The 12,037-nt window shown below is 39.7% G+C and overlaps 1 protein-coding gene across 1 annotated transcript; it reads left to right on the top strand.

Moving 5' to 3' along the window:
• Positions 1–11,674, top strand: LOC117470433 (probable E3 ubiquitin-protein ligase HERC3). The gene is given in 24 exon segments (XM_034115211.1): positions 1–269; positions 982–1,132; positions 1,237–1,313; positions 1,682–1,909; positions 2,467–2,489; positions 2,491–2,559; positions 2,665–2,792; positions 3,037–3,191; positions 3,424–3,479; positions 3,905–3,996; positions 4,117–4,176; positions 4,293–4,389; positions 4,587–4,767; positions 5,286–5,437; positions 5,769–5,888; positions 6,027–6,125; positions 6,300–6,479; positions 7,033–7,176; positions 8,898–9,064; positions 9,164–9,227; positions 9,328–9,398; positions 9,771–9,954; positions 10,602–10,704; positions 10,828–11,674. Coding segments are annotated over 24 exon segments (3,060 nt in total). The 5' UTR covers positions 1–46; the 3' UTR covers positions 11,064–11,674.
• Positions 11,675–12,037: the final 363 nt, after the last annotated feature.

Here is a 12,037-nt window from a genome sequence, read left to right on the forward strand (position 1 = left end):
TTCGCGACCGACACATCACTGCTGCAGACAGAGTCCAGGTGGAGATATGATGGTGCAGCTGTACTGTTGGGGAGACAGCTCCAGTGGACAGCTCGGTCCACAGACGGCCCTCAGCCCGGTGTCCTGGTCGGTCCCCGGGGTTATCACCGACATCTCCTGCGGGGACCAGCACACTTTACTGCTCAACGGGGAGGGCGGCGTGTTGTCATGTGGAAACAACTCTCAGGGACAACTTGGACGAAAGAACCGTAAAGATGGGAGAACAACAGGTAGGCTGCAGAATCTCGACATAACAAGAAATATCCATGTAGTAGCCCATAAAATAATAAAAACTTGTTTTGTGTTTTTTATCATGACATTTTTTATCTAAATTGAATATATTTTGAGGATATATGATGAGGAATACAGTATCTGATATATTTGGTTCTTCGTCTTTCAAGACAATTACATTTACTTTATCTTGTGTTTAATCATTATCTTATGAGGCTGCATCGAAATCCATAAATGAACTTGTTGTGCAGCTCATTCAGCTGTGCTACGTTTCAGTTTCGTTTACCCCATGTCAGTGAAGACAACGAAAGTTATGCGTGATGTTCAAGTGCAGGTGGGAAAGTGGAACATTCATTACAGTGATGTATTCGGGTTTGTGGGAATTAGTGGCAGTACAATAATTAAGATAATTTAAATAAAAAAAATACAGTGTAATATAGTCCTGCATTCAAGATGACCTACATTGTAAAAGAATAACATTGCATTAAATGAAATCAGTAAGTAAATGAACTCAACATTTTACATTTAAGGCAATGTAGTTAGTTAGTAGTAGCCTACTTTCCACCATTTTTTTACGAGCATTGTCACTTTTTCTTATGTATAGTTGATAGCACGTTTGGAACCGTTTTGCTTGATTTGTTTAGTATTAGATGGGCAATATTGTTATTCCAAATATGATATGTTATCCTCTTTTCTGTCCCCCTGTATAAGGTCGTGTGGAGGGGCTGGGCGATGTGGTGGCCATAGCTTGTGGTCAGGACCATTGTCTGGCTGTGTGTGCATCTGGAAAGGTGTTCTCCTGGGGGGCAGGAGAGGACGGACAGAGAGGCCTTTTACCAAATCTACTCCACAACAGACCAAGGTAAGATCTCACACTAAGCAGCAATATATGAATATGTATACTTTGCACTGAAAGTAGGCATAGGTTTCATCATTTTTACTTTCTATTGTCTCGTCAACATGCAGTCATGTGCAGATGCCACTGCCAATACCTGTGATTCAAGTTGCTTGTGGAAACTCCCACTCTCTGGCTCTGACTAAAGGTATGACAATGCACATACTGATGCTATCTTTCTGATATGATATGCAACAGTCACAGTGTTTGTTCCACAGTTTGTTATATTTAGTTATGTGTAATGTCGTAATGATTTGATTTAGATCTTAATGTCAATTTATCACTGTGCCAGTTTCCCTATTCCCCAGTGCCAATTTAGTGCAAAGTAAATGTTCTTGTTGAAGCTTAAGGAAGATAAAGGTGCAACACAATTCAGAAAACAGGAAATGTTGAATGTAAAAAAATGTTTTCATTATTAAATCAAAAGGTTAATCCAAATAGGAAAACATATTAATTTGACTTTAGCTTCTGAACAATTTTAGTGTGTTGTAAACTAAATAACTCTTCACTTTTCAGGAGGCAATGTCTTCTCGTGGGGTTCGAACAGTCATGGTCAGCTAGGCCTGGGGAAGGAGGTGTCGCTGCAGTTTGTACCTGACCTGGTGCGCGCTCTGACCGGCGTAGCGGTTACCCAGGTTACGGCCGGAGCGACCCACTCCCTGTTCCTCACACTCCCAGGCCTGGTGTACTGCTGCGGGGCCAATAAATCTGGCCAGCTGGGTCTCAACAGGGTGGATGAGAAGGGTAACAATTGTGTACTTAAATTGTGTCAGCAAGCAGCAAATTGTCCATGCAAGTGAGGGCTTTTGTCATTTTTAGGCCAATTCTACACAATCTGGACCACCTACAGAAAAGGAGAGGGAAACATAACATTTTACACTCACACCCAAGACATACTGCCCGTGTAAGCAGTGTGTTACAGCCACCTCGCTGAACACCTGTCGCATGCTTGTAGTGTCCACACAGAGGCATTAATGGGCTGCTCCTACTGTATCAGCCCCTCTACATTGTGTTTGACTTTCATAATGGCCATAAATAATAGAGTTAGAAATGTGTATTCCTTTGTAAATAATAGTTCTCGCCCATTAAAAGCCGGTATTCTTTTCATTTTTGAGTCACTGCACTTTCCACAACCTTAGCCTGGTAACATTTCAGAATAAAAGCCTTGTGTTAACACATGTAGGAATTCTGTCCAGAGAAAAAAAAAGACTCGACGGCTTTAATAAAAATGTTTTTAAATTGTACAGACCATCATAGCTTGTATGTATAATCATTATTCTATTTTTAATCATATTTATCAGGCAGGTTCAACATCTGCATGGTACCCCGCCCTCAGACCTCTGGGTGTCTCCTTCATAAGCTGTGGAGAAGCACACTCTGCTGTGTTAACTAAGGTACTAAATCTTCTGATTTCAACCAGTCATTAATTACATTGTAAACATAATACAAATATTAGGATGTTGCTTATTTTTGATATGATGTGACGCTGTGATTTCTAGGACGGCAAGGTTTTCACTTTTGGAGAGGGAAGCTACGGTCAGCTGGGTCACAACTCCTCTAATAATGAAGTGAAACCCAGACTGGTGGACGCTTTGGATGGACCTGCATCACACATTTCCTGTGGCAGGTGAAAACAGTGTTTTCATTTAAGAAAGGCTTAATGTATTGTGGCGTTTTAGAGTGACTAGCTCATTACATTTACAATAAAAAGGACACCTATTGCACATCTATCCATCCTGGGAGAGGGATCCCTCCTCTGTTACTCCTCCCTCTCCCTGAGACAAACTTTACATTTGATGTGTACAGCTATATAAATATAATTGGATTTATTGATTTACAGATTTACAATCACAATTGTTTTTGTCCCCCAGACGTCATACACTGGTTTTGTCCTCCTCTGGCCAGCTGTGGGCTTTTGGTGATGGGGCCAAAGGTCAAATTGGGACAGGACGAACAGAAAATAGTCTGACTCCCACTCTGGTATCTCTTCCATGGACCACTGAAAGTGTGGCAGCCGTCCCCAAGGGTGTGTATGTACAGTATGGCCAGGGTGGTGTTTAGTAGATTTGTAAGTGCATTAATATAGCAACATACAACTATTTGCTTTGTGAAGGCATATTGGAGAAATAGTATCCTTAGCAGAGAATATAAGTCTAGTTAGCAGCAGTTATAATCAATGTCCTTTTTATGGTAGAAGTAGTGTAAAACTAAAAGAGATAAATTAAATATACAAATGTATTTTTTCCTGGTTTAAGCAGACTTGAAAATATCAGCTGGGTGGAATACAAGCTGTACCTACACTTCACCTCCACAGGTAATATTTTCAGAGACTCACTGTGCATATTGCATGCATAATTTCTATAGGTAGAGATTTGATCTTAACTGTTAAGTCTGATGCCCTTATATGGTTTTAGTGGGGCTTTCCCCCTTATGCTGAATGAAAATTGCTAGGCAAACGCATCAAAAAATGTAAGATCAAACGCAATTCATCAACCTACTCAAGATGGAACAGATTTGGCTGTCAGAGCATGTTGTGTGAATCCCATGTAGGATTTTCTTATTTTCATCTTATTGCTGTGTTCAGGAACAAACACAAGATACAAATAAGAAAACATTCATGCACAAGGCCCATTGTTATTGCAGATTTGATCATATATATATATGTTTTTTCTTTACCTTGATATAATGTTAGTTTTTTACCAGAGCTTAAATCTGTTAAATCTCATGTCTGTCGTTAAGCGTTTTGACAAAGGACAGATAACTGGGCGACTTGATGAGACCAAACTTCAACAATGGCTGTCAATGACACATGGCAACGTAGAGGCAAAGAGGTCATTATTTTCATACTTTAATTACGGTTGGAGTTATGTAGCTGCACATATCAAATATCATACATCCAGCAGTAGATACAGTGTTTTAATGGTTTCCCTCCTTTTCTTTTCATTCAACAGAGAAATATCTTCCATGTTTCAGACAAACACAAGTCTTGTTGCAAGTTTCACGAAGGCTGAGTGAGTTCTATTGTTTAACTCGTGATTTAACAAAAGAAGAATTATAAAATCTTCTGAATCCCATCAACTCATTCTGGTTCTGCTACTTTGTTTTAATACTTTGCTTTTGATATCAGTGGGCCTCCATCAGAAGCAGGTGCTCTAACTGTGGACCTTGATGCAGCTAGCGAAGCTTTCGACCAGATGCTGGCAGTGCCATGGATCAAACAATCAGTTAAGACGTTTGAATTACCGCCATGCATTACTCTCTTTTGCTTGAGACGTGAACTGAGATATACAGTTGTGACCCACAAGGCTCTAAATCCCTTCTATGCATGGAAATGGTTCAAACTAGCCACTAAATTGTTTTTTTCACAAACTTATTCATGCTGTTGAAACATTACAATGTAATCTCAATTTCTGTTTTGCAGGTAGATCTTACACTCCTGATTGGCTTGCTCTGCAATTCAAGCCGTCTCCTAAAATCACCAGAAATCTTCCTGATTCTGCTGACGTGTCCCCTCCTCCAAGAGGAGTGTAATGTCATGCAGCCGGTGTTGGCGCTGGCGATCAATATTGTTGATCTGCAGGAGAAGACTCGAGATACACTAAGTAAACTACAGCAACATTTTTCTAAAGTATTTTGTTTGGTTTTGTAATGATCCAAGGTACTTTCAAAAACAACAATAGACTGCAAATAGTTTATTGGTTTAAAACCAGTCGATTTTTAGCATGCATAAATAATATTTAATTTACTTAATTGTTAACTGATAAACACATTCTGAAAATAGTCTTTTTTATCATTAATGTCAGATTAACTGGTTTTTATGTTTTCTGAAAGTAACAATCAACATAGCATTAGCCAGCTAACATAGCATTAGCCTTACAATTAATGATATGTATATTATATATTATATTGTTGAGTCAGATTAATAACTTTGTCAGATCAAGAAATGTACACGTTGTTGTTGCCAAAAAACATGGCAACAACAGGCATGTCCGAGCGATGTGCATCAGTGTTTTTTTCTTCTAAATGTTTTGCTAATTTGGTCAAGTTGGTGAAGATCTGCTTTTTACTTGCAGTGTGTTGAGCTGTCTAATACAAGACGGACAATGCCTTTTGTTCTCAGGACGCTGGTGGTCCACTCTGAAACCCTCCATACTGATGAAGCACATCTTGGTGTTCAAAAAGGCCCTGGCCTTCCTGCTCAGAAATGGCCTCCTGGTAACTCATAACCCCGGAGTCAAATACCTGGTGGAGGTCCTCAAGATGCTGCACAAAGTGAGTGCCGTTTTACTTTTTTTAATTTTTTTATTTCAGGACCAAACATGAAAGGAAAACATTTATCCTTTATAAAAGGATAAAAAAAACAGATTTTCCCCGCTATCTGAACCAGCCCCAAAAAGTTTTTTAGTTTTTTTGCTGGTGTCAGAAAGCTTATTTTACAGTCTGCCCTGTAACTCATCTGAAATGTTGCTACCTTTCGAGGCAGATGTTTCGGCCCTTTCTAGCAAAGCTTTGTCGTTTCCCAGAAGAGGTCGGAAAAATGATTGTTCAATCTTTATGGGTGATCAGAATGAACTCTGAGGCTAAACGTGTGTTTTACTTATAGACAAACAAAGCTGGAAAGTCCTACAAAGTCCCACCGAGCACCTTCTACGTAGAGGAGATCAGTGACAATGTGCTGCTAGATCAGGACATTGCTCTTTGGTTTCGATTTTCCAAAGAGGAGGTAAAAACATATTTTACCATTTTCGAGATATTGCACTTATTCCGAACTATTTGTGATTTTATCCTGAGCATTTTCTGTTGAAATGCTTCTTGCTGAAATTGTTTATTTATTTATTATTATCAATTTATTTCCTTTAAGGATGATGTCGACACACCCGTCATTTTCTGCCGCTACCCATTCCTGTTCACTCTGGTTCAAAAGGTGGCAGTCTTTAACCGCTATGCGTTCATCTCAAAGGTACAGTATTCGTAACATTAGATAATTTCTAATCAATTTATTGAAGTTCTTATTTAGTTATTTGTCATAATACAGCTGAGGTTGTTTCTTGTTTTGAGCATTCATTTGAACCAATCTGTCAATGTGTAGATGTCTTTATTAAGATAAAGATATATTAAGGTTTTGTAATTACAGAAAGTGCAGGGTGTCCTTCATGAACTGGCCTTGGCGTGTCCTGAAGAGCTCTGGTTGGACGGCCCAGACTCCGCCCCCGCGCCGGTCTTCCAGCTCACCCTGAGACGCTCTCACTTGGTGGAGGACACCTTCAGGCAGCTGGGGGCGGCCGACCACTGCGCCTTCAAAAGGGAGCTTTTGGTAAACATACTACAACATACCTACACAATGTTGCCATGTTTAGTTGCCTGAGGCAACATTTTGTAGCCCTTGTCTTTTTATACTTAGTTTCTGAGTTATTTTATGGATACTTCAGCCATTTAGTTTTGCACTTCCATATGTTGTGGGATTCACAAGAAAGTAAAAATTGTCAAAATCACAGCAACGTAGGCTGAGATATCGGAAGATCTACTCTCTGTAATGGGTCAAAACTCAACATCTGTATCCTACGCTCCCCACAATGCTACTTAAAAGCATATTTTTCATTGCCTCAGTACTTTTTACTTTTTGTGTAAAATCAGTTGACTTCTTTTGGAGCAAAATGTCAATACAGTAAACATTTAAGTTTAAAATGTGCCCATCAATAGCATGAATTAGTGGATTGTGTAAGGGGAGTTGTTGGTGTAGTAATTATGCATTTGGAGTGTCTTAGTTCTAAGCCCACAATGGATGACAGGAAGTTTTATTTACCAGAGCTGATACTGATTTAGTTTAAGGACTGTTAATAATGAAAACATGATTTGATCCTTTGAAGGTGCAATTTGATGAAGACAGGACGAAGGTGATGGATGTCTACAAAAGAGATTTCTTCCTGCAAGTGTTTGAAGAGCTGATGTCTCCCAAGTCTGAAATGTTCATGTTCAATGAGAGCAACCCTCTGGCCTGGTTCCCTGTCAGGGTAAGACACGATATTTAAACACAAAACCATTAATTAAATTAAAGGGCCCATGTCATGGCCATTTCTACTGATCATAATTCCATTGTTGAGGTATACTAAAATAGATTTATACTGTGCAATTTTCCAAACTCACATTGGTTTCTCATACAGCATCTCTGTAAAGTATGTGTATTCACCGGTATTCACTCTCTGTCCTAAACGGCTTGTTGGAGCTCCGGCCCCCCCCCTCCCTCTGAGCCCAGTGTGCTCTGATTGGTCGGGACGTTTGCGAGGCTCGTTGCTGCGATCTGCTGCGAGGAGCGGACAGGCTTCCGGGTCGGCGATACAGCGAGAACAAGCTAAACTCATCCTGAGCACACACAAACACTCACAGCCGAAGTAAAAACAATAAGTGTGGCTTGATATTGAGTAAGAAAAAGGTTTATAACGCTGTGAGAATGGGTCTGCAGAGAGCATTTCTCCGCGATCCCAACTTAGTAGCCCGAAAAACGTTTACCCATTTAAACAGTCGTGGTAGATACCTTGTTTGTTTTAAACATCATAAATACACAAACAACAATGAATACTTACAGGTTGTGTACCCGAATCTCCCGCTGGTCCAAACAAAGTAGGAACAGCATCGTTCTTCAGTGCCCTACGCTGTACATATCCGGCATGAATCACTGAAAGGTTTGTGAAGCTTTGTTTCGTGAAATGCTGGCAGAGGGTGTGGCCTCTGGGTATTCACACGTCACAGTACCCAGGAAGTAAACAATGGAAAATGAGAAATCTCCAACGAGGCGTTTTGGGGCAGCATAGACTGTGTTAGAGTTTTACTCGCTACAGGGTGTACTTTGAGGGGTTTTGACTCTGCAGACCGTTTACATGCATAAAAACCTTCATAACACACAAGGGGACGGGTAATAACCGGAAAAGCATGACATGGGACCTTTAAAACAATTTTTAAGACTGAATACATCATATACATCATATATATATATATATATATATATATATATATATCGGTACTTTTTATAAAGTGGGCTAAATGTTTAGTTGCAAGTCTTACGGCCCCTACACACGGCGGCGTTGGTTGAAGCTTCAACGCTTCTGCCCATTCACTTTGAATGGGGTGTCGTCACGCTTCGCCGAACTGCATTGTGGGAGCAAAGCGTCGCTTCAAAAGTAGAGCAATGTTCTGCTTTTGAAGCTTCGACGGAAGCGTCAGCCAATCGAATCATATGCCAGTACAAGCTCTAGCCAATCAAACCGCTGCTTGTGTGTCCGGGGCGGGAGATTCATGTGATTGGTTGTTGGTCGAGCGTCAGACATGCCCGCCGGCAAGCTTCAATGCACGCCGCCGTGTGTAGGGGCCGTTAGCCACATGTAAGATGTTCTTTCGAACACTTTTAGGAAAAAGATTGTGAGCAAAATGAAAGACCTCTTTTCCTCTCTTGCTTAACATATCCCACAGCTTTGTGGATGGGGCGGCCCTGCTGCTCATTCTTGGAGGGGCTGCTTGGTACATTTGAAAATATATTGGTATATTGTCGATATACTGCCCAGTCCTCTATACTTTTACTTATTAAATTCCTCATTTGATTGAATTTAACATACAAGTGAGGTGATTACTATAAAAGTCTTATAAACAAAGACGTGAATGTATAACATTACATTTGACCTTTTCATCATTATTGAATCCTACCAAATCTTAATCATGTGTTTTGTCATAAACCAAACAGCCAAAAGTAGAGGAGAAGACTTACTTCCTGTTTGGCGTTCTGTGCGGCCTGGCTCTCTACCACCACAACCTTGTTCACTTGCGCTTCCCACTGGTTCTCTTCAAGAAGCTGCTCAAGGTCAAACCCTCACTGGACGACATGAAGGAGTTCGACCCTGTCATGGGAGAGTAAGACTCACATATATTCTTTCTCTGAAATGTTTGTAGTTTGCAGGTTATAGTTGTTTTAGATTGATCTTTTTGTATTATTGACATTCTTGTTTGCAGGTCTTGGCAGTTCCTGTTGGACTGCCCTCCTGATGAGGTCAAACAAATGGACATTACTTTCACTGTAAGTTTACTCAATCGCAGTTCGAAAGACATTCTTCTGCTCTGTTCCCCACATGTGTTTCTGCATATTCCACTCTGGCTGTAATCGTGTGTTTGACCAGGTGCCCTGGGGCGGAGAGACAGTTGAACTTGATCCGAAAGAAACTGGGAAAGTTGTGACCGCGTCCAACAGGTACTAACTGCTGTATTTAACAATCTGATCTGCACAGCTTTAGTCTGCCTCACAAGCTTTAAACATGTATTTAGTTTCTGTCAGTCTGTGTCTTTGACAACCTCACAGATTTCTTGCCATTCAGCAGTGCATGCTGTCAACAAACACACAATGATCCATTCTTACGTCAACTGCAAATCTTTGCTGCCATCTAGCAGTTAAAACAGTTAAACCTGTCATAAAATAATACATTACTTTCATTAAAGATTTAGCGTTGAGTTGCTCTGTGTAAAGTGTATTACAGAAGAAACATTTAGAATTGTTTTAGGCGTGGGATACTCAATAGCGCTCAGTTTAATCTTTTGTATATTCTTTTATGAAATGTTTTAATAGGAAAGAGTTTGTAGACGCCTACGTCAACTATGCCTTCAACAAATCAGTGGAGGGAGTGTTTGAAGCGTTCAAGAAAGGCTTCTTCAAGGTGTGTGACATCGATGTGGTGGAGTTCTTCCAGCCCGAGGAGCTGCAGGCAGTGATGGTGGGCCAGGAGAACTACGACTGGGAGGTGTTCAAGAAGGTCTGCTGAAGTTCAGATATTCAGAATAATGTTTTATCTTATGTCTGAGGATATATCATTTGAAATAAGAATATATTAGAAAAATATGGAGAGCAAGATGACCCGTTTTTTAGGTATTTGTTTAAGTGACTGTTTCAGTTAAAGGGCACATTATGCAATATGCACTTTTTCACATCTTTTACACAGACATATACATATATACTAAAGATACTCAGAAAGTTTCAGCAATAAATAATTCAAATGTTCTGCTGATCCACATATTTAAAATCCTGTCTAAGAAAGAGCAAATCAGATTTGAGATACCATTTTACAATCGACAGCTAGTGGGAAACACTGACCAATGAGAATAGACTGAGCTATTTTGGGAGGGAGGGTCTGAGGAGTTCATCAGATTCAATAAGAGGCTGAATACAGCTCTTTTCAGGCAGGCAGTATGAGAAGAATAATGGGTTTTTTGAACATTACAGCATTTAAACATATTCTAGTAGTCTTCAAAAATATTTAAATAAACCTAAAAAGGTATTTAACTTAATTTTATGAGACCTTTAAGATATGCTCAGTTATTTTTGCTTGTTCCTACAGTTTTGTGTGTTTAAGTGCTTGTAGGGGAGATGTAAATTAACTTTCCACATGTCATTTCCAAACAGAATACAGTGTATGAAGGAGACTACCATGACAGGCATCCAAACATTGTGACCTTCTGGGAGGTGTTTGAGAATCTGACCGCGGAGGAAAAGAAAAAGTTATTTCGTAAGTATCATAAATGATTGACATCATTTATTACGTTTCAAGTGGAGTCCCTATCAGTATTAGCTTCCTTGGTGTTCTATGAAGTTGTATTTCATTAATTTAAGATTCTTTATTTGTTATCAGTGTTCGTCACCGGCTCCTACCGTGTTCCCTTCCTGGGTATGGAGAGCGTTCAGATGAAAGTCGCAGTGTTGCCCGATTCCACCGAGATCGATAAGCCAGAATCCCTCACCTGCTACCGTCTGCTGTTACTGCCCGTCTACCAGAGGTACCCGGCCGAGAGGACCATGCACACCAGGCTCCTCCAGGCTATTAATCACAACAGAGGCTTCTGTAAGAAAGCAGACATTACAGAATGAAGTAATGAAGTCTGCATTATTACCATTTAAAGAGTTGTTATTTTTGTCAGAATAATCTGCCAAATGTAAGCTTCATCAGCAGTCCATATTCTATTATTCAGTAGTTTGAGAAACAGTTATGGATGTATTTTATTTGTATTTGTTTTGATTGCACTTAAACATGTTGACATATTAAGAAATCATTTGATAATGTTTTTTGGGTACTCTGTTATAGGTATGACCGGTGTTTTAGCATAAACACACATTTGAATAGGGAAGAAAGATTTAAAAATGAATAAAAACTGCCTGACGTAACACAACACTTTAAAGTGTATAGTGGGCCAACATTTTAAAATCATTCTCCACAAATTGTGTGTCCAGAAATCAGGCTACTGCCATTTCTGTCACTGTTACAGTAGGTCCACTCTGGATTGAGCACCATGCTTTTGAAACATTATGATGACATTCTTAGCATTAAGGACTTCTTCCGTTCATGTTGTACAAGTTTAAAATGTAAGTTAATATTTTATGTTTGTGTGACCAAAGTAAAACAAAATCTTTGTTAATCAGGAAATGTATTATTTTCGTAACTTTGTAACCTAACAAACTAAATAAATGTGTTTTCTATTCAATACCGGTTTGCAGTTTATTCAATATATTTTTTACTTGTTCTGTTTTATCTTAGCTTTGGCATCGTAAAGGATTAAGAGCAGAGGAAGATCTCTTCTAAGTCAAATAATTACTCTACAATTGAGTAAATTACGTTGTATAACCACTTTAAATGTATTTTTGGGGATATTGTATGATCTATTTTCCCTGTGACATTCTGATATAGACAACATTTGCAGTCACATTGCATTACAGGAGGGTATTTGTATTTGCTGGAAGTCAGAGCCTATGTGGAGCAGAGTGAACAGCAGCGCCCCCTAGTGGTGACAGGAGGCCCGTGCACAGGAAAGACCGTTCTGATGGCACACTGTGCTCAACAGGTCAGT

The sequence above is a fragment of the Trematomus bernacchii genome, unplaced genomic scaffold, assembly GCF_902827165.1.
Source record: "Trematomus bernacchii unplaced genomic scaffold, fTreBer1.1, whole genome shotgun sequence".
Lineage (NCBI taxonomy): Eukaryota > Metazoa > Chordata > Actinopteri > Perciformes > Nototheniidae > Trematomus > Trematomus bernacchii.